Source organism: Scleropages formosus, chromosome 22 (genome assembly GCF_900964775.1).
Source record: "Scleropages formosus chromosome 22, fSclFor1.1, whole genome shotgun sequence".
NCBI lineage: Eukaryota > Metazoa > Chordata > Actinopteri > Osteoglossiformes > Osteoglossidae > Scleropages > Scleropages formosus.
Genome location: NC_041827.1, coordinates 17,612,032 through 17,633,703, shown reverse-complemented (window position 1 = coordinate 17,633,703; position 21,672 = coordinate 17,612,032). Strand labels below are relative to the sequence as shown.

Sequence of the window (21,672 nt, the reverse complement as noted above, 5' to 3'; positions counted from 1 at the left end):
TCGGAGCCACTGCCTTGGAGGTTGCAGGTTCGTATTCCACCTAGGGCTCCAGTGCCCTTTATCAAGGTTGCTTTTGAAAAAACTGTGTGAGAATAATGAATAAATGTGACTTCATGTCCAACTCAGGGTCAAGACCACTGTGGCCCTATGAAGAACAGAGCATGAAACAGCAAACTGTCCAGACACAGGGCAATCGTATAAGCTTATTCACTCACACACTACAGCAATTGAGAGCCACCAATTCACCAGAAATGCATGTCTTTGGACTGCAGGAGGAAATCCAAGCAAACGTGCAAGTTCCAGAGCAATTAAGGTTCGAACCCACAGCTCAAGAGTTGTCAGGCACAAGTGCAACCTGCTGTGCCACTGTACAGCCCCAACACTCCTGCTGGATTAAAAAAGAACATACATATTCTCCGTCACCGATTTACGCCGAACGCACTACAACTTCTTAAAATAGCTAAGGTGGGACCGAGTGAAAATTACTCATCACAGACAAAGTATGAACAACCAGAGATGTAAACACTCACTGCTGCACTGGAGCAAAAAATAAAGTATTAAAACAGTATTATTCTGGGAAAGCAGGTAGCACAGTGGTTAAAACTTCTGCTTTTGAACTAGAGGTCCCAACTTCAAATCCCTCTTCTGCTGTAGTACCCTTGACCAAGGTACTTACCCTGAATTGATACAGTAAAAATTTCCCTGCTGTGTAAATGAGTAAATCAGTGTAAGTAGATTAACATTTGAAGCAGATATAAATAAATGTAAGTGTATTCTTAATGGAAAACACTGCAGAGTCACACTACGCACAGAATAACAGTTATACATTATTCATTTAGACCTCAAAAAGATCCACACGGCACGTGCTCTTGAATGCACTTGAGGAATTTGACACACTGCTCTGGTCACTGATTTGGTCCATTATCATGGTAAAGATATAATTAGTGACAACAGAGGTGCTGCAGAACCGCACCATGATCCTGTGTGTGAGCATGCACCACATTCACACCCTCTTTCCCTGAGCCTTCCAAAGGGGCCTGCTAGGGGTGGGGGGTGCATCGAAGAACCGGATGTTTTTGGAGGGGGGGCTACAAAGGGGTAGATGCAATTACCACTGGGGCACCTCACTGCTGGCACACAGAGCTAATTGGCATGACACCGAGCGGGTAGAGCAGGTAGACGGCTGGCAGGGGACTCATTACAGAGACAGGCAGTGAAAATCGATAAAGAGAGATGATATGAATTAATGATGTTCACAGAATCAAGAGGCCAGGAGGCTAATTTGATCACCACTGAGAGCCAGCTGATAAAGTCTTCTTGGGGGGTGACGCTGCAGGTGACCTGGCCGACAGTCACTGATCAAAAAAAAAAAAACAAACACCCATCCATCGTCAGGAAGGACAGGGTGTGCGTGTCCCCGACTGCACTTCCTCACACACTTTCACAGCTGCATCTCCAATGTCTTCATATGCAGTAGCATTATTCACATACACTGGGCAGTATGTTTACATTTATCAGACACTTTTCCCCAAAGTGACATACAGTATTAAGCTACTTACACTGATTTACCAATTTATGCAGCTGGGTAATTTTTACTTTTTAATCAACTGAAGTTAGGTACCTTACAGGGAGCCATTGTACACTATTCTCACAAAAGAACACAATGGCTGGTTATATCCAAAGCAAAGGGATCATATTAATAAAGCACTGATTTCTTCAACAGCAAAACAACTGAGGCTCATTCCTAGAAGAAGTGAGAGAGTCACACTTACAACTGTAAAAAGGCACAGAAAAAGTGGCAGTGTAGTTGGCACAGTGTGGGTTCGAGGCTCTTGTGTTACTGCAGACACGTGCACAAGTACACTGCCACTCTGGACTGAGGCTCCCATCTTGAAGCTCTGTGCTGTGATCTGCTATCATCTCAGGAAACTGCCCTCATTTTCAAATAAATAATGTGTCAGCTGGTAGCATAGTGAATAGAGCCACTGCCTTTTGACCCAAAGGTCGCAGGTTTGAATCTCACCTACTGCTGTTGTACCTTTGAGGAAGTACTCACTGGAATTACCCAGCTGTATAAATGGATAAAAAAATTGTAGGTAGTAACATTGTGTATGGCTTTGAAGAAAAGGGTCTGTCAAATGAATAAATGTAATGATGTTTTGGGGGAGGGGCCCGTCATTTGTGCCGTAGACCAGGGGAAAAACAAGGCAAAATCACTATATCTAACAATTTCATCTATGGAGTAGTAGGCAGCACAGCTGTTAGCACCATTACCTTGCAAACAAAAGACTTGGGTTCAAATTGCACCTCCTGTTGTAGTGCCCTTGATCAAGATACAGGGTGGGACAAGTAGTGCTGTTGTCTCACAGCACCTGGGTGGTGTGAGAGGACATGGGTTTGATCCCTGCTCAGTCTGTGTGGAATTTGCATGTTCTTCCCATGTCTGCAGGGGTTTCCTCTGGGTGCTCTGGTTTCCTCCCACACTCCAAAGACACGCTGTTCAGGTTCCCCCATAGTGTGCGAGTGACAGAGAGAGTGTGTGTTCCACTGATGTATGGATGAGTGACCCAGTGTAAGTAGTATATCTAGCAGTGTAAGTTACCTTGGTGAATAAGGTGTGTGGGCTGATAACACTATACAGAGTTCACTGGAAGTCGCTTTGGACAAAAGTGTCTGCTGTAATAAATGTATAAATGTAATAAATGTAAGGTACTTACCCTGAACTCATACAGTAAAAATTACCCCACTGCATCAATGCGTAAAGCAGTGTAAGTAGCTGAGTTTACAAACAACACACTAAGTCACTTTAGAGAAAGGTGATAAAAACATGATTTCACTGACGTGAGAAGACAAAGGTACTATAAATTAATTACAAAGGGACTATTAATCTATTTGAACCAATGTACACTCTGGGAAGCAGTACGATCCATGATGATGCTGAGGTCGAGAGTCTCCATCCATCCTTACCCCCCTCCCCCCACACACACACACACACCCCCCCCCCCCAAACAGCATGAAACCTTCCACCCAGTAATGTCCAGTACAAGCACTGAATCACAGGAAGCACAAGTTCACTCTATTGTAAAGACCAACCCCCTCATGGATCCGACAAACCTAACCACGCCTACACATCCGCATGCACGTACAAAACACGCACACTCAGAAAAAATGCCATCATCTCCCAAAACTGTCCTCTATATTCTGCATTATTTATTTTCTGCAAAAAGAGATGGCACTTAAAACCGAAGCAAAGTGTAACTGATCTGTTGTGAAATCGGGGCGTTAACAAGCTGCCGCTGACTCCAAATATAGAGGCACGGAAGCGTAAACAGAGAGTTAGCAGGTGCTGTGGGGGCAGCTCGGAGCAGCAGCAGCGTTTCCTTGGTGATCTGCTTCACAGCCTTAGAGAGGATGTGCCCAAGGGGTCCTCAGAGCTACACAAGAGCAAACCGCTTTATCGAAAACCTCAGTGGCCCAACATCTCCAAGGGAGGCCTGACATAGGAAACGATGGGACATTATTGCCTCCGGCGTCAGCTTGAATACCGCGGTGCGCAGGGTTCACCTCTAAGAAGTACAGCAGGGTATGGAGAAGGGGCGGGGTTATAAGTGGTCCTACAGGGTGTGGATAAGGGGTGGGGCTATAAGAGGTGCACAGAACATAAAGAGGCGGGGCTCATCCGAGCACTGTGACGGAAGTCATACTGGGGGGGTGAGACTGGACCCAAGGCCGAGTGGAAGCTCACCACTCCAGGGAAGATCTTTTGAAGCCGCTCCACTGCTGCCAGAGCCTTGGACTTCCCACCACCCAGACAGTCCTCGAATTCATACAGGGGCTGTCGCACCGGATTCGAATAAGAGATCTTTGCGTTGTCCACAAAGGTGATGTGCCGCACTCCCCAGCCCTGCAGGGCAGCAGAAATAAAGAAGAAAAAAAATAGACCTCCCGCATCAAGGCAGAAATTACACTATTATCAATGTTATCATTATTAATGTTTTTATTATAACCATCATCACAGTCCCTTTATTTAGCCACAGGTTAGAAACATGATTTTAGGCTCTCTTATTCAAACACTAGAAAAGAAAGGTAAAGTTACTGAAGTCAAAGGTGGTTTTCCATGCAATGAGAAATACAGCTAAAATTTCACACTTAAAATACTGGAGAGTCTCAGGTTATAAAAAAACAGCTACATGTCAAGTTGCACTCAGCAAGTGAAATGTGCATTTATTCGCTCCACATCCAGAGGGCCTTAGGTACATAGATACGACTTCACACCGTCCACACTGCCCATTTGCGTAGTGTGAATGTTTGCAGAGGAGAGTGGGGCCTCTCGCCGTGAGAGCAGCTGCTCACCATCAGGGTCCGCGCCACGTTGCAGCCCAGGGTTCCGGCCCCCAGCAGCAGGCACTTGGTAGAGACTACCTTATCCAGATCCAGTGAGGGCACCAGCCTCCATCGCATCAGCTTGAGGTTCAGGTCCACAGACGACTCCGCTAGCCTTGTGTACGGCCAACACGAAAGGGCACAGCTTTACACACCTGCACATCGCAGCTGCTAAACCCTTCAGTTACACACACCTCGTCTTACAAACTGAACTGAAACCAAAGACTGTTCATGACTTGTTTCTTTCCATAACTCAAAAGTCTTTTTTGCCACTATGTCACAGCCAATAAACTTCTGATTACTCCGAGTTGTACGTCACTTCAGGGGAAAGCATCTGGTATAGGAATTAATGGAAAAGACTTTTCTTCTGCATGTCCTGTACAGCATCATAGAGAAATACATGTAAACAGATTCATAACACAGATGTCTCATTTTATTTACACATTAGGAGCTGTAAAAACTCTTGGATATAGCTATCATACAGAAATGCAAGACATTTTAATGTTTTCATTAACTTTGAGCTACATTAAAATCAAAACAAAATTGTAAATGAGTTACAATAAAACTATGCTGTTTTGATAGACTCCTATTTAGTCCCAGTTGCTCACCGATTGACCCCATAAACCCCTACAATTTTCCTCATCTTGCTATTGATCACAATTGCTTAGGAGCACCAGACACAAGCTGTAAACACTGTGGAAGTGTATGAATCAATCTGGTCTCACACTCTTCCACCTGGCTGCTCTTTACTGCCATCTATCGGCTGGAAACATACACACACATCATATTTGCTCCTCTGACAAATTGTATAAAACAGATGGGAAGAAAACTGAATGAAATACAAACTGGAAAATGTTCACACAAAGACAGAAATGCTAAAAGCCAAGCAATTAAATACTGTAACTGCTGCTACAAAGTAATCTTTCGGTATCAGTTAATGACCGGACCAATTGATCACAACTGACTGGCACTCAGAGCAGATTCGTTTCAAGAAGTTATTCACCACTAATATCAGTACAGAATAATATGGGGTAAGCGTACGGTACCTTTTAGGGTCCATGCATTCACTGAGGTTCACCATTCTGGGTCCCATAGCACCTTTCTGATTCTTCTCCCAGCCCACACTCTTCGGAAGTCCTGCAAGACATTATTTAGGACTCTAGTGGCACTGAAACATTCGGCCTCAACAGCTGCCACATTTCAGTCTTTCACTGTGCTCACTAAACGGAGGAAACAGTGCTGTTGAACTGTGGCTGTCGCACAACGTAGAGGTGTCTTACATGATAAACTGTCGGTGCTTTACAAAGCGAGCACAGCAGATTTAGTTCATTATGAGGGAATGAATGCAAATGTCACAGTTTAAACAATAACTTTTTCTGATATTTAATAAGGAGTCCACGTCTAACTTTGACCCTTTCAGTGAATACAAAAGATCAGAAAAAATTCGTCCTTCAAAAGGTGGATTAATATAATCCATTAAGTGCGAGTGAGAAGGGTAAGGCAAGAAAAGAAAGACGAGACTCACTCCAATGGGCCCCAGTTCCAGCTAGAGACCCCAAGTAACAAAGACGCCATTATTGAGTATGGCATTAGCAAGAGGTGACCGCTCTTCTATTAACATGTAAATTGCCTTTGTCCTATGGGGATCAGAGAGGGAGGTTGAGGCTGAAGAGATGGAGGAGAAGGTTCACCTGCAGTGACGGACAGCTCCGGGAGCTGGACCTGCAGGAGGAGACTGTGCTGGATGGACCGCGTGCCCTGCAAGGTGCGGTCACGGAAGCACAGGACCTCGACCATATCCACTTGAGCCCCCCTGCAACAAAGAAAGATAGGTGGGATCTCAAATACACTGCAGCAGGAAGCACACTATACACCACAGGAAGACATCCCAGAGATCCAGGTTAAGGTCTGCCATCTTGCTTGTGGAACCAATTAATTGTAATCAAATGAGAACTTTCTCCAGTCCTCTCTTTTTTATGATTCGTATGATTTTTTTTTTTTTTCTTTTTTTAAACCCATGGGTAGAGATTGCGCAGTAAAACAGCAAAGAAATGTAAAATTTAGGCAAATGGTGCTGGAATGTACTCGAGACTCGAATAAATATTCGGACAAGGAGAGAGTACACCCAAGGCGGTGGTGTTTGGAGTTACCACTTGCAGGCCACAAGAATGAGCAGATTGCGCAGAGGCCACCCGGGATGCTGGGAGAGAGTGCAGGGGTCGTACACGCCCATGGTCACCTTCGAGCCAAACACAGGCATTCATATTAATCGTTCAAAAAAGAAAAAACCACAGGGGCAACACTGGACCTACTCAGTGGACTTTTCTGTAAACATGAGAAGAACCTTGACAGTGTCAGTGTCCAAAATACCTTATTTCATCCATATTAACAAATTTGAGAGCTCCAAAAATGCAAATGAACATTAAATACAATTACAGTAATATTCAACATGCTGCGACAAGGAGCCATGTACAGAATTTTATGCAAATTCATTCATACGGGTGGATTAGAAAAGCATCAGGTTTGGACTTGAAGGAACAACCTTCAGGTTCCAGCTCTTTGTTCTTTGTCCACCACCTGCTGCTGCCCACTTCCTACTATTAATCTACAGTATTCTGAAGTCCACTAGCGATCCTTAATTCGCCGTATAATTTGTCGTCTCAGTTACAATTGGCAGAAACATTATTTCTGTTCTTGTACATCGAGTCATCTTCTGAGAATTTCATTGTTAATTTTTACCTTCCTCTGCTCTTTGAAGAAGTCTCTCCAGCTGTGGAGAGGAGCCAGTTGCACCGTGTCCTCCGTGTACTTGACGAGAAAGTAGGGAACCGCCGTGGTCCCGCTACGCTGGCAGAGCTCATCGTAAGAACCCTGCAGGGCTTCGATCTGCAATCCAGAAGCACGGGTGAAGCAGTAAAACTGGACCAACCAATGTCACCAAGGGCTTTAGTCTATGAGCTACATGAGCAACAATGAATGATGGAACAAAGAACACTGAGACCGTTTTCCCATTTTATTTTGAAAAAATGGGAAATCACACTCTTCGTTTCAAAGAATTTCTGCCCCTTAACATGTAGTACTGGGGCTACAAAACACCAGTTGTATATAGACATATGACTAAGCTGTATTTTAGTATGGGTGATTTGTTGCTTTTATTTTTACTTCTTCCAACGATTATTGAATACAAACAGCAGTGTGTGCAGGGGTGTTTCAGTACAGTGCACACACCATCACCCATATCGATCGCTTCCCAAGAATCAATGAAGCTCAATGGAAAAAGATCTGATGACTTTCCAAAAATCAGTGACAATGTGAAAGCAGAACTCAGATACATGACAGCTGCAGAGCTTCCAGAAGTGGCATACCCACCTCTCCTGGGGGAGATGACTGAAGGGGACAGAACATAACCATGATGGGTGGAAGTGATAAATGGTCTTAGAGCTTTTTAAGCACTTCTATATAAAACACAAGAGGTCACTCTTTAGGCTGCCTTGTTTGCAGTGCATGGGCCCATTGGAAACCTGCCTGATGCAGGATCTTAGTGACCCGCTTTGCTCATCAGCTGCCGTTTCCTGCTCCTCCTCCTGTGGAGCATGGCCCCATCCACCCATCGCAGCTCCTTCCTTCTGCTTCCCCACTCAGAGCTGCCGTTGGCCAACAGGCACCTCCGCAAACCAAAGAGCCAAGTGGAATAGCTGCACCCTATTCTACTTTCACACCCCATCCCACAGCCATGTTGACTCATGCTACCATGTGAATGAGGTGCGCTCATATGACGAGATGACAGATGGGTGGACATCTGTACCTTTTACACACCGGTCACATACTTACAGTGCATACATTGCTACTGCCTTTTTGTCACTTCTTTCTCGCTACTGCCTGCTATATCATCTGTATTTCCCTGGTTAGCTGAAGTCTTGCTCAAAGCAACTTACAAATTATTTCCTACAGAGTTGGAAGAGATAGTGACCTGTTAAATGGACTTCAGTGGAGCTGAAACAAGGGCAACATTGACAGCTTAAGAGAGATGGTCCCAGGCAGCGCACAACGAGTTGACGCTTTATTTACTCTGGTTGAGCCGCAGACTTGCTGACCTGTGTGGGGGAGAAGCGCTCTTCCAGCGAGATGGGTGGCTGAAGGATACGGATGCCTTCGGAAAAGCAAAGGGCCGGGAAGCAGAACCAGTAGAAGAAGCGGTACTTCTTCAAGTCCTGGGTGAGAAAAGAGAGCGTGAGCCGAGGGAGGCTGTCTGACAGAGCAGAGTGCTGAGGAAACCCTCCAGCAGCCACACTTACAGCAAAAGTCAACAGAATAAATCTGCACAGGACGGATGGGTCCTCTAGACTCTTCTCAGACTTTATGGCTTCCCAGATCTGCAAAAGAAAGGCTGTGATGCTTCCACTGGAAAACAGACCAAATTAAACTATATGTTAATCTTTTCACGTTTGCAACCATCAAAAGCTTTGATCACACAACCTCCCTCTGCTGTAGAAGGAAAATATAATCATGAAAACAGCGTTTTACTGAGAAGAAAAAAAAAGTTATCAGGCTTTCAAACAGGTAAAAGTGTGCAGAGATGCTTTGGTATGAATTAAAGAAAGTGAAGCTGTCCCATGTCCCTGCAACCCCAGCCACATTTAGCCCTCATACCTCACTTGCTGCTGCTTCCAAAAGGGCTTTTTTGTCACAGGATTTAAAGGCTTCAAAGGTGTTGGTGTTGTACAGAGTGCCAACAGCTGGACAGCATCTGGCAGGAGTGGGCCCCTTGCTGAAGTGGGTGGAGAAACAGACTTCGCGTCATCACCTAGCGGATGGCTCCGGGTCACCAACACCTCCATGCTGCTCATCTCACACCTCCCGGGAAACTCAACAGGGAGCTCGATGTAATTGAACAGACCGAACGCAGACGCAATTCCACAGGCGGCCATGTGGAAAACAGCACTAGAATATTCCCTCGTATCTCTACTGGTGACCTAGATTTAAAGCTACAATTGAAGAATTAAGACCCTGTTTTCCAACACGTTTCGTTAAAATGTACACCGACTGCTATATTTAGCTGGGAGTTCGTTTGGCACAAGCGAATTCATTTCAATTTGTGCATTTAAGTAAGTCAGACTGGTGATTTGAGGCACAGCTTGGAACTCATCTTTCAGAGCTGCTCAGCTCCGGACCGGATCCAACGCTCTCGGAGATGTGGTGTTATACCAGGCATTCTGAATTTACAATCTGAGCATTCCTTAATCCTTCTGCCTATTGAGAATTTATGAGTATGAGCACGGAAGGGAAGGATTTTATCCATTTTTGGAAATAAAATTTATGCTCCTGCATTTAGGCCGAGAAGCTGAGAAAGCTTGAGAAGAGGCAAGACTGGTGCAAACAGAGCTCTGCCGAAATGCCGAAGAAACACGAGCTGGTGAAAATTAATCAAGATAACAGTCTGGTTAAACAACGCGTCAATTTTTATTTGCATTAATTCACTGTTCGGACACTTTTCTCCAAAGCCACATAAACCGTTGGCTGCTGACAATGATTTAGTCATTTATACAAAAGGGCAATTTTTACCGCATCAATTCCAGTAAGTACCTTCATCAAGAGTACTACAGCAGACACAAGGATTTAAATCTGGGTCCTTAAAGTGCAAGGTGGTGGCTCTAACCTCCACGTCATCTGCTACCCTACAGTTTCTCCAGTAAAATATAAAAAAAAATTATAGTTGAAATTCTGAACAGAATCAATGGTCCAATTTGACCATGGAAACAGCATTTGCACCCTTGATGCATGAACTCTCACTAAATTGCAGTTGCCCACAATAGCCAAAGAAAACTGCATGCAATGTGTTTGGCTGTATGAAAGAGCAGTTGTTAACCACTCACAATGCATCTCTTTGCTGAGATGCCTTTATTATTGGATCAGGAAGACAAACGTGGGCTGCTCTTGTACAACACTTGCACCCCCAAACCTACGTCATTATTCAACGAGGTCACTGATGTGAGATTTATTTGCCAGAGGAACAGCAGATGTACTACACTGTGAGCAGGTGCCCTTTGGTGTCTCTCTTCATAATGACTGTGTGGTGATCATCCTTCTCTTACACCTTCACACTTAATGCTGTTTGTAGGCCAATGCAGGCTGCTTAGACATTTAATCACAACTACAAGGTAAAAAAGTTTTCCTAAATAAGGCCAATTTTTAACAGTAAACTAGCATCATATAAAATAAATGCACTAATGCACACATTTTCTTTAAAAATCATTTTGTTATTAAAGCAATAAGTCTTAATGACAAAATACGATATTTTGAAGGAAAAATAGATATAGCATTGTTATTATTTTGTATGAATGAAAACTGGAAACAGACACACACTGAAATGGGAAAAAAAATTACATATAGGAAGTGAAAGTAAATTCTTTTTCATGCTTCTTCATGACAGAACAAACTCATAAACATTGACAGTACTTTTCCTACACAAAAACTATCAATGTTTCTTATGCAAGGACTGCTGGAATGTCATTTAAATTCATATATGAACTGCAGTTTTGATTATATCAGTGCCACAGCTACATGTTTGCAATAATAATTAAGGAAGTAAATGACAAGAGCACATCGGCTTAAGCTACTATTTAACAGAAAGTCATATATGACTTTGTCCCAATGAGTTCACCCCATGCGTTGGCCATTCCACCGAAACTGCTCTACTTGCATTGGCAGATCCTTTCCAATCGGCTAAACGGCCTACAAAACCATCAATGGATCTGCTCCCTGATATCCACAAGACCTGATCGCTTGCTGCACCCCAACCAGGCTCATGTTTCTCCACCTCTGGCCGACTGGTGGTCCCACACAAAGAGGTCACATCTTCAGACTCATCTCTCCCCTAATCTCTTATGTGCTCCACAAACACAGACTATGTTACCAGTTATACAAAAAAAAAAAAAAAAACCCTTTATGTTGTTACTTCTGTAATGTACACTGGTTTATATTGTGGTATGAGACAAACTGTACTCAGAAATCATGTGTCTGCATCTAGATCTCTGTGTCTGCTGTGTAATGCACTTTTGCATTGTTCCCTGAGTAGTTTGCTTTGGAGAAAAGCTTCTGCAAAATGAATAAATGTAACTGTAAAGGATACTGCTTCATTTTTTACCATTTGAGTCCTGAGCTCTCAAACACAACAAACACATTGTTCTAAACAACAAGATCCTTAAGCTTCAATTTGATTTTTATAATAATAATTTAAATTAAAAAGCCCATTTTAGAAATAACGGAGACACCTACACGTCAAATGCGCTGAATTCCAAGGTCAGTCGAGTCGGAAGGCCAACCGGATCACCTTGGTGTTTTTTTAAAAAAAAAAAAAAAAAAGGGGGAAACAATTACTTCCACAAGCTTGACCCTGCCAGTGGCCATTCAGGACCAAAGTCTAACTCTCATGTTGTTGGCTGAGGCCTTCATCATACACAGTGGAATGAAATGTCAACACATTTTTGCCACAACTTCAGTAATAAACAATTTCACTTGGGGCTCTAGAACTTGCCCCCTTATACCCCCCAAGCATCCACATTTTTACACCTCCTGCACTGCCTCAACTCACCGTTATAATAATAGCCCTTAATGCTCTTAGGGCTCTCGTCCAGACGGTACTCGTTGAGCTTCCTCTGGGTCAGCTGGTGCCAGAAGCCAGCTTCCAGGGCACTGCAGAATGGGGCAAACTGCAGCTGTTGGCTGGCTGAGTCTACAGCTGTGGACGCAGCCGCCATACCAACTCCTCTGTGCTCTTTTCTGCCACGAGATCTGTGGAGACAGGGCTGTTATCGCAGAGGGCACTGTCAGCACTGGTTATACTGTGTTTCCTCAATGTTTGGTACTTTTCATCAGCCATTTCTTCCCTGTGTTACACTCTCAGCTTCCCCTCGTACCTATTTAGCGGATGCACTTAAGTACACCTAAAACAGTCCACAGCTACAGGGTGAAAAAGGTCAATTCTATTTCAATCTGCAAATTAAAAGGAGTACTGTGGTGCTTCTGTCAAGTGTCATAATTACTTCATACATAAACAAACAGAAAATAAAAGTAATGTGTGTACAGCAACAGCATTGCTTTATTATCATGCTGTATAAATGTGTAAGAACTTACAATTTAAGTCGCTTTGGAGAAAAGCATCAGCTAAATGAATAAATGTTAATGTATTCATTTTACCAAAAAAGATCAAACTTGTAGATTTTGACAACAAAACGAAAAAGTCTTTGCGGAAACCAGTAATGCACATAAACTATTAGAAATAATCATTTTAGGAACTTTGTTATGCAGTTAATTTTTCAGGCCGATAATTATACATGACTGATATAAACAGGACATGATGTGAGATAATTTTACTGTATGAGAAGAAGAAATACATGTGCACTTGAAGTCTAGATGTCTAGATAAATGTTGCTATTTGGTCTATACTGTATAAGCTCATAATTTAGAAGGGATCAGATCACATAAATGAAAAAGGAAATCAGTTCATCCCTCTATCATTAAGGTCATTATAGAGAGCAGCAATTTATCATTTGAAAAATGAAACTTCAATATAACTGTTCTGGGATTCAAGTGGTTGCCCCTACAGCCATCATCTGTGTTTGGAGCAGAAAGCAGTAAAGAAACAAGGACAGAAAAGCAATTTTCGCCATGGCTGGAAATTAAATCTGTATGAACAGGTTTATGCCCTTTGGAAACACATTAACTCAACACCACAGCAACACAATCATACCCAGAAAATATTTTCCGGCCAAACCTTGTTACACATAAAGCTGCACCAAAGGCACTAATGTCAAACTGAGCACAGGGACAAAAGAAGAGAAAGTTCAGGTAAATCTTAGCAGCTTTTTTTTTTTTTTTTTTTTTTAAAGTTACATAGATTCTAAGGGGATTTGCACAGGGATTTCATTATGAAAGATCTCACATTAAATGTCATGATTTAATGAAGAAATATTAAAACTGGAAGGCAGACTTGGAGAAGATGACAAGGAGGATTTTTAAAAAGTGGAGTAAATGTAACGAGGAACGTGCAACAAGGCAGAGAAAAGTGAGGTGGCTGTGGCCTTGTTATATAAAGGTTGTCAGTTTGAATCCCACCTCCCACCTCCTGCAGCAGGATCCCTGAACAAGGTTCTTTACCCTAAAATGAAAAGGAGCCATCCCCCAGTATGTTACCTGTGAGCTGTCCAGGTTCTCAACTCACCTGAGTGACGTCACTCACTTTGCATATTACGTCTACCTGTAACCTGGGTTACAGATTATCTTTCTCGCACCATCACTGCACGACAGCATCGGTTATAAAAGACCCTCTTACATGTCGAAGGCGATATGCATATGGGGTGCAAAATACAGAACTTAAAATGAGGAAGCGCGGGCAAAGAACAAGCAGGAGCAGGGAGCCAAGTTTTTCTCAGTTCAACAAGACATGATGATTATTTATGATCTCACCTCATTCTGAAATATTCCTACTAGTCCCAAAAAAAAAAAACCGAAACACTATAACAGGTTTTGATTAACTCATGAAGAAGCACAGTCTCAAAACTAAACGTGAGGGTATTTTCTAGTGTAAAAAAAAAAAGCACACTTACCAAAACACTTCACTTCCGCATTGGGTGCGTGTGACGACACGTCCCGTTGTGACGCAAGACGCACAGGGGCGTGTCTAATATAATCCGTGTCTGCAGGTAAACAAAACGTTAAGGCAAACAGATACATTCCGCCTACAGAAAGCGAATACGGATCAAATGGAAGTTAAATACTGCATTATATGAATAGTAAGCATAGGTGTCCTGCTTCATATAAACTGCTTACTGTGTGGTTAGGGCGCCATCACCAGTGTGTAGAAGACGAAAAACCAAAACAGAAACAGGAATAAACAAATGCCGACGCACGAGAGCACCGAGAGCAGTCTGTACGCGCAGATCTTTTTCATTTCCAGCGCGAGAGGAGCAAAAAATGCGCAGTTCAGCGGCTGCAGGCTCCCGTATGCCCCTTTTCTTCCGACCCTTTCACTCACTGGCCGAATAAACACGTCGAAACTGTCACTCGCTCTGCACCGAGGTCGCGCTCACTGTGTTTGGTATCGAATCAACAGCAGGTTTCATTCACTGCTACACGGCGCGGATTTTCCAGTCCTCCCGCATAACTCCGGACTGCACGTCCGCGAGCGCCCGCCGTGCACGTGACTTGCCGGGCGCGCAAACTGGTCTCCTAATAGACTAAGAAATACACCGAAAAACAAGACAACTCTGTCATTATATTATACATATCATATGTGTGTAAAAAAAAAATACAGCTTTGTACATTAAATACCCTCAGCCCTTTAAAACAGGGTAGTATACATACAACATGAATATATTACATATTGTTCTGCCTTTTTAATACCCCGTATCTTAAGACGCAGTAAAACTGCATTTTTATTTTACTTCAACCGCTTGTGTAAATGGAGTTTATACAATAATATTAAGGCCACTGTTCTCTGTTATTTGAGACGGTGCCAAGATTCGAAAAGGAACAGCTGAGTCCCGGTGCAGTTGCTGTGCAACTCAGCTGTACCTACTTATCATGTTAGAACACGGCAGTTCAGTGAGGCAAACAATCGTAAAACGTGCGGCCAATTAAAAAAGTATTAATAACAGAAATTCCTAAGAACCACAGCTGAATGAAACACGGTTAAAACATTAAACCTGCACTGTTTAAAAACAACTAGGAGACTTTCTTTGGGTGCTTCCGTGCGTGCGCGCAGTGCTGCAGTTGTGTAGCTCGCAAACACAACACTCACCTGCGCCACCAGGTTCTAAAACTCCTCACAATGAATAAAAAAGAGCATTTCAAACCCAGGTAAACACGCACACTGTGCTCCACACGTACTGTAGAAAAGGAGCTTTTTATCAATCAATGCGTATAAGTTTGTTTTTAATAATAATAACAAAAAGAAGAGCACACTCCGGTGAAGCACTTCGTGGTAGCTAAGCTGTCGAGGAAAGGTTGGCACAGCTTTCTTAAAAGTGCAAAAAGGTCTAAGTAATATTAAAAGATAATAGAAGAAGCTGTCAAATGACTTTCCCCTGAGGAATTTCTTCAACTAGCTTTAAAACCACATTTAAAATACAAAGATGTAAATATAAATGCAATACACAACTGATTATTGATAATGGATGAATTAACATCAAAAGCTAGACATATTTCTGGATAAGATAAAGATAGAAATAATTATGTTGAAAATACAGTATTATAAAACATGTTTCCGTTATTGTCATATGTAAGAATATCTTTTTTGCTTTTTAATCAATTTTTGTTGAGCCATTGTTCCTCAACAAACTGATTGTTTTTCAATAAGAAGTAATGGTAGTTTGACATCCTCACTAAAGGAATTTGTGTAATAGACTGGTTTCATGGAGCAAATTATTTATAACAACACAAAATAAAGAACAGAATTGCTGTATTTTAAATCAAACTAGCCATATTTCCCATCTTTGAAAGGACATGGATAACCTATATACATTCTGAATTAGACTAGGAATGTTTTTCAACATTTCTAAGATTCCGGAATATTCACTTTTAGGATGGATGTTTACACTATTATTTAATAACTCCTTTGAGATCTACTGCTAATATTTTTTGGTCCTCCAGTAACTGACAAGGAGCTATGCCTTTGCTTTTGTTAGTGTTGGAAACAAAGTATGTAGGCCTCTTTGGGTGTAAGAAAACAAGAGGATGTTCCAGAAGTGTCTGTTCCATAAGCCTTGTTGCAGTAGGTCAAGTTTCAAATCTTCCTGGAATTTGGGATGATTGCATGAATGGGTTCAATGCCCTCAATAAAGCACCAATGTATTTTAAGAAGGGGCCCATAATGATATACAGACATGCCAGCAAGGCATATTATGACATATTATGTTTATAGGAAACCAAATCAACAAGAATACTTTGTTGAGTCTGTCTTCCAACAAAGTTGAAGTGAGAGCTGCATCTGTGGTTCGTCAGTGTTTGTTCAAAGAAATTGCCAATAGGGCTTTAACGCTTTTTTAACTGACCCTCTGTTACCACTAAGTATGATTTTGTTTTTTAAGCATCTAAATTGGTGATTCTGTGTCCCTGGCCAGGGAACATTTACATTTTGCCATTACTTTCCATCTTGTACTGGAGCTGTAGCTTTGTCAACATGGAGCAGATGAAAGAAGAATGACTGTAGGAGGATGAAGGAGTTAGTTGTTGCTACGTGTGGAAAAAGAGCAAGTCCTCTATGTGTCACTCTTAAGAGTGCAGTAGTTAATGGGGGTTGTGGCAGAGACCCTCTATAATCTTTGTAGCCAAGAGGAGTAACAAGAATACTCTTAGTAAGGAAATGAGCAGTTGGATTGTTGAAACCCAGTTTGTTTGTTCCTCATTCTAAGATTTCCAATTAACATCTCAGCATGAAGCATTTTGGCAGGATTGAGGTAATGGGCCATTGAAATGCTAATTAACATTTCAAATATTATTCTGCTCTAGCCGCTATTTCAAGTGGCTTTTGGAAGTCGAACTGCAGACCTGCTCAGGGGATCCTGGGATGCAGAGTTTACGCTTGACAAATACAGTACCTCTCAAAGTTTACCAGTAACTCCCAAAGGAATGTTTTTATTTTCCTATAGCAGTGGATTTTATGCAATAATTTAATACCTTGCCTGTCATCAGAGTCCTCCATATACCAGGAGGGGTACTGATTTCCAAAAAGACCTTCAAGACATAACACTGAAAACTGAAACCAAAGTTATTATTCCACATTTTGAGAAAAATTAATGTTTCATTTACTCTTACATATATGTGAACCTGTGACATATGTAAGATATTAATGTAGGTCAATTTAAACTTTGCTTTGTATAAACTGTGAAAACTTCTAAACAGTTTGATATTTGTATATATTATGCTGTTTATACTGTGTGCAGCTAAGATTATAAAATATGATTTTGTATCCAGTTTGTTCATTATAGCTGTGATAAACTTTTTGTATGTGACTTATTCCATATTCCATTGCCTGTTATTTTAGGGTTTGGAATTTCAACCAAATTGATTAAAAAAAAAAAAAAAAAAAAAAAAACAGGTGGTTAGAGCTACCTTTGGGTCCAAAGGTTACAGGTTCAATCACCCCTCCTGCTGTAGTAGTACCCTTGAGCAAGGTACTTACCCTAAATTGCTCCAGTAAAATTACCCAGCTGTATAAATGGGTAAATAATTGTAACCTTAACACTGTAAGTCACTTCGGAGAAAGGCATAAGCTAAATAAATAAATGTAAATATGTATGATAATTGTTAGTGTATTAATTTTTAATGTGCTAAAAATAACCACGTGTGTTTCAACCCATTTTTCAGTCTTAATCTGTTTTGAAAGATGACTGTAAATTGTCTTACAGATCATTTTAGTGAGAAAATATGTACCAGTACTGTGGAATTTACAAGTAAATACACTGTAACTTTGCCATTTCACTGTTCTGTTTATGAAAATGCAGATGACCAAATATACAGAAGCTACCAATGTTTAGCCTAGTATTTTTAGACGCACACCACAAATTTATTGTCAGGTACAAATGGTGGTACAGTGGGACAGTAGGCCACAGACGGTGGGAATTCTCTGGAACAAAATATCATTTACACTCTGGAATGCCTACAGTATATGGACGATGAACCCTGTTGCACGTTGGCACTGTGTCCATCACTGAATGTGCAGGATGCTTTTGAAAACCCGCTTGAAGTTGTCATTGCACAACGGGTAAATGAACGGGTTCAAGGTGGAGTTGAAATAGCCCAGCCAGATGGTGAACATGTGAAGGTCGTGGTGGACGCAGGTCCTGCAGAAGGCCATCACCATGAAGGTGACGAAGTAGGGTATCCAGCACACCATGAAGGTGGCGATGATGAATCCGAGCTGCTTGGCTGCCTTGCGCTCCTTGTAGGCGCGCAGGCCCTGGATGCGCTGCTTGGACTGGGTGCAGAACTTCTGCCAGGACTGCTTGAGCGTGAGCGCGCTGGCCGAGTCCAGCTTGAGGGCCGTGCCAGGGGGCCACTGTGAGGCTACCGGGTGCCGGAAGTCGCCGGCGCACACGACAGCAGCGTACTCGTGCACGTCGGACAAACGTATTATCTCGCACACTCCAGTCACGGAGTTCGGTGATGATGCATTACACTCATTTACAGACACGATCATTTTGTGGACGTCGTCGCCATCTGACTGCAGAATGCCAAGGGGCAGAGAAGAGAGCTTCAAAGGCGTCTCGGGACTGTCATCTTCCCTGGAACAGGGTGAGCGAGGAGAGCATTTCTCAGCGTCTCTGACGGATCTTTTAAGGCGTTTCGGGACAGCGAACAGCGCTGCCTGGTAGCCACATCTGTTTGTCTTCCTTTCCGTCCAAGCAGCGTCCGCTTTGGCGTCATCCTGTGTGTCCTTCGAGTAGCACGGCTGATCCAAGCTGTACTGGTCCAGTAAATCATCAGCATTGGAGTAGTGAGATGGAGAACTGGGCTTCTTTTCTGTGACATTAAACTTGTGGTTCACATGCGATATCTCACCGTTTTGTGACACCTCCTGTTTCTCAGAGTTTCTCACTTTTTGGACGCACTGCCTTTGGCGGTAGTGCTGTCTCACCACCATGTAGATCTGCGTGTAAAACCAGAGCATCAGCACGGATGGGACGTAAAAGTTCAGGATTGCCGTCAGGACCTTGAACCAGGTGACAAATCGAAAGTCTGTGTCACATTTGTTTTCCGCCTCTGGCTTTGGGTGGACATTGGAGAAGAAGCGCCATCCCAGGATTGGAACGATCCAGGTTAAGGAGAGCAGCCATGCCCCGGCAATCATAAGGATGGCCCTTCCTCTGGTGCGGTACTGCAGGTAGCGGAGTGGATGCCGCACCGATCGGTACCGGTCCAGGCACAGGATGAAGAGGCTGAAAATGGAGGCGGTGCTGGCGACGTAATCCATGACAAGCCAGAACTGACAGAGAATGCGCCCTAGCTTCCACTTGTCCTCCAGCAGGTATATGAGGTTGAGGGGCATCACGGTGGCGCCGACGACGAGATCGGCCATGGAGAGGCTGACGATGTACAGGTTCCCCACCGTGTGCAACGTCCTCTCCTTCTTCACAGCGTACAGGACAAGGACGTTCATGATGACGGTCAGCAGCGAAGCCGTGCCAAGAAGAAGGCCCAGGAGGACGTTGTTTATCTGAACGCCAAACGACACGGTCGAATTCGGATGAGTCCTCGCCACGGTGACAGACTCATTTTCCCCAGCGTCTTTGGAATAATTGTCAATTAGGAAATTTTCAGGCGTCGTCTCCATTAGGGAAGGTCCCTCGGTGCTCACATGGTGTCACCGATGCATAACGTGTCAGGAGTGACAAAATCTTTTGTGAACAGTTTGATTTGCTCAAGATTTTCCTTCGAAGTTACCTAAAAACACAAAGTAAAAATAACATGGAACACTCAGAATTATGCATATTACTTATCTTTTTCAATTTTAATGCATATTAATAAAATGTACTCTGTCAGTATAAAACACAAGTTGAAAATATATAAAGGCCTTGACTTGTAATAGTTCACCAAAATGTCAAACAAATTAGGGCCCAAAAAAAAATCACAAACCTTAACAAATGTCATTAAGTGGAATCTATTATAAATATTCAATCCTATATGGAAATTGACTGGCACAAGTAATTTAAGACTACAGGAATGAGATTATTGTAAAGGTCTTTCAGATGACATTCATTCTGCTGTCCTGTCTTAAATGTCATTGACTACAAATTCGCTTCTAATACATTAAATGCCAGAAATATACTTTTAAAGCCTTCTTTAGAATATGCTGAAACCTGAAGATTTTACTGGAACATAGAAATTTTATATAAATGTGTAATATACGTATGTATTTGATGTTTTTAAAGCTGAATAATTTTAATCAAATTCAACAAGTGTAATTTTTGCTCTGATATTTTGTGAGATGTTCAGAGAATATATGTTAAATTCAAATTTTTCTTTTGCTATTTTTAAAGAACGTTGTGTCTCCATTTTTATATGGCACACACCACAAATACCTATTTTTCAACAGGACGTTTTTCTTTAAACAAAGAACTATTATCTCATTACACAGTGAAAATGACTGAAGGAATTGGTGCCCGTAAGACTACCCCAGGTCAATTAACATGCACGGCTCATTTACCTGCACACTTTGACATTATCCACAAACTGAATACAGGTCTTGCACCTGAACAGCCGTTAATATGAAGAATGCATTAATAACTCTAAGGAGCGAAGCAATCTGGGTGCTGCGATGCTCCGTCTGCTCTCCGTTATAGATCCAATCCACCTTGAAAACATTTTGTAAGAGCCATTGGGCTGGCTGAGAAATGTGATCGATATAATTTCGCAAAATTGCATCACGAATTGATGCACTTTCAGTTTTTTTCCTGGAAGACACTGAATAAAATCCTGAACAATGTGAAATTGATGCAGTAATAAGGGTCGCCACACTGGTTTCTTGTGCTGAATACTTTATTGGCGCTCACCATCAGGAGGACAGCAGTCCGTCCTGCAGGACTTAGGACTCAGTGTGGCTCAAGGGACACAGTCAAGTATTGCCTGAACTACAGCAGCACTGAATACACACTGTAGTAATGGTGAATAACTGGCATTAAGTTCTGCTGTCAGTGTTATTGTTTTGCATTAATATAAAAGAGATTTTCCATGAGCAGGTGTACGCAGCTCATGTTAACCGATTTGTATCTGGATGATTTTTTTTTCCCCCAGAAATGTGATATTTTACAGTGATTTAACCGGCTAGGTGTTTTAAGAAGAGCATTTTATAACTCAGCTGACTTTATACAGCTCTAACTTGCATGCAAACACTCAACGACCTCAGGTATGTAGCGGAGATACAGTTTTGGGGTTAGTTTCTGGTGAGTTTACTGTGAGGGGACGTCTATGACGTGGTTATACAAGTGACAGAATGGAGCTAAAGAGACACGTGTTGGGTCCAGATGAGCTGGCGCTGTGTAGTATACATTCAGAAAATATTCAGATGCCGTCACTTTTTCAATTTTTTCTTATGTTGCAGCCTTATGTTAAAATCATTTAAATTCATCCCCCCCATTATTTTACATGGCTTCGAACCATCCACATGTGCCGATAAACCACTGTTACTTTTGGTGTGCGACTAAAGAACAAGTAAAAAACACTGCGAAACGGTTGAGCGAGGGTGAGAGGGACGTGTAACACGTGATGTACAAACACAGCTCACCTGTTCAT

The 21,672-nt window shown here is 42.4% G+C and overlaps 2 protein-coding genes across 2 annotated transcripts in view; both read right to left on the bottom strand.

Moving 5' to 3' along the window:
- atg7 (ATG7 autophagy related 7 homolog (S. cerevisiae)) overlaps positions 1–14,546 on the bottom strand; it is a 44,268-nt gene extending 29,722 nt beyond the window's left edge. Inside the window, exons 1-13 of the mRNA XM_018744510.2 lie at positions 14,212–14,546; positions 13,989–14,078; positions 11,975–12,174; positions 11,659–11,713; positions 9,034–9,151; positions 8,679–8,756; positions 8,478–8,594; positions 7,123–7,269; positions 6,534–6,622; positions 6,075–6,196; positions 5,430–5,520; positions 4,354–4,498; positions 3,746–3,904 (exon numbers count right to left, since the gene is read on the bottom strand). Coding sequence (XP_018600026.1) covers positions 3,746–3,904; positions 4,354–4,498; positions 5,430–5,520; positions 6,075–6,196; positions 6,534–6,622; positions 7,123–7,269; positions 8,478–8,594; positions 8,679–8,756; positions 9,034–9,151; positions 11,659–11,713; positions 11,975–12,140 — 1,287 coding nt within the window. The 5' untranslated portion in view covers positions 12,141–12,174; positions 13,989–14,078; positions 14,212–14,546. The remainder of the gene's footprint in view (positions 1–3,745; positions 3,905–4,353; positions 4,499–5,429; positions 5,521–6,074; positions 6,197–6,533; positions 6,623–7,122; positions 7,270–8,477; positions 8,595–8,678; positions 8,757–9,033; positions 9,152–11,658; positions 11,714–11,974; positions 12,175–13,988; positions 14,079–14,211) is intronic.
- Positions 14,547–18,000: 3,454 nt separating this feature from the next.
- Positions 18,001–19,721, bottom strand: hrh1 (histamine receptor H1). The gene has a single exon (XM_018744570.1). It carries the CDS (start codon positions 19,712–19,714, stop codon positions 18,089–18,091), a length of 1,626 nt encoding a protein of 541 aa, XP_018600086.1. The 5' UTR covers positions 19,715–19,721; the 3' UTR covers positions 18,001–18,088.
- Positions 19,722–21,672: the final 1,951 nt, after the last annotated feature.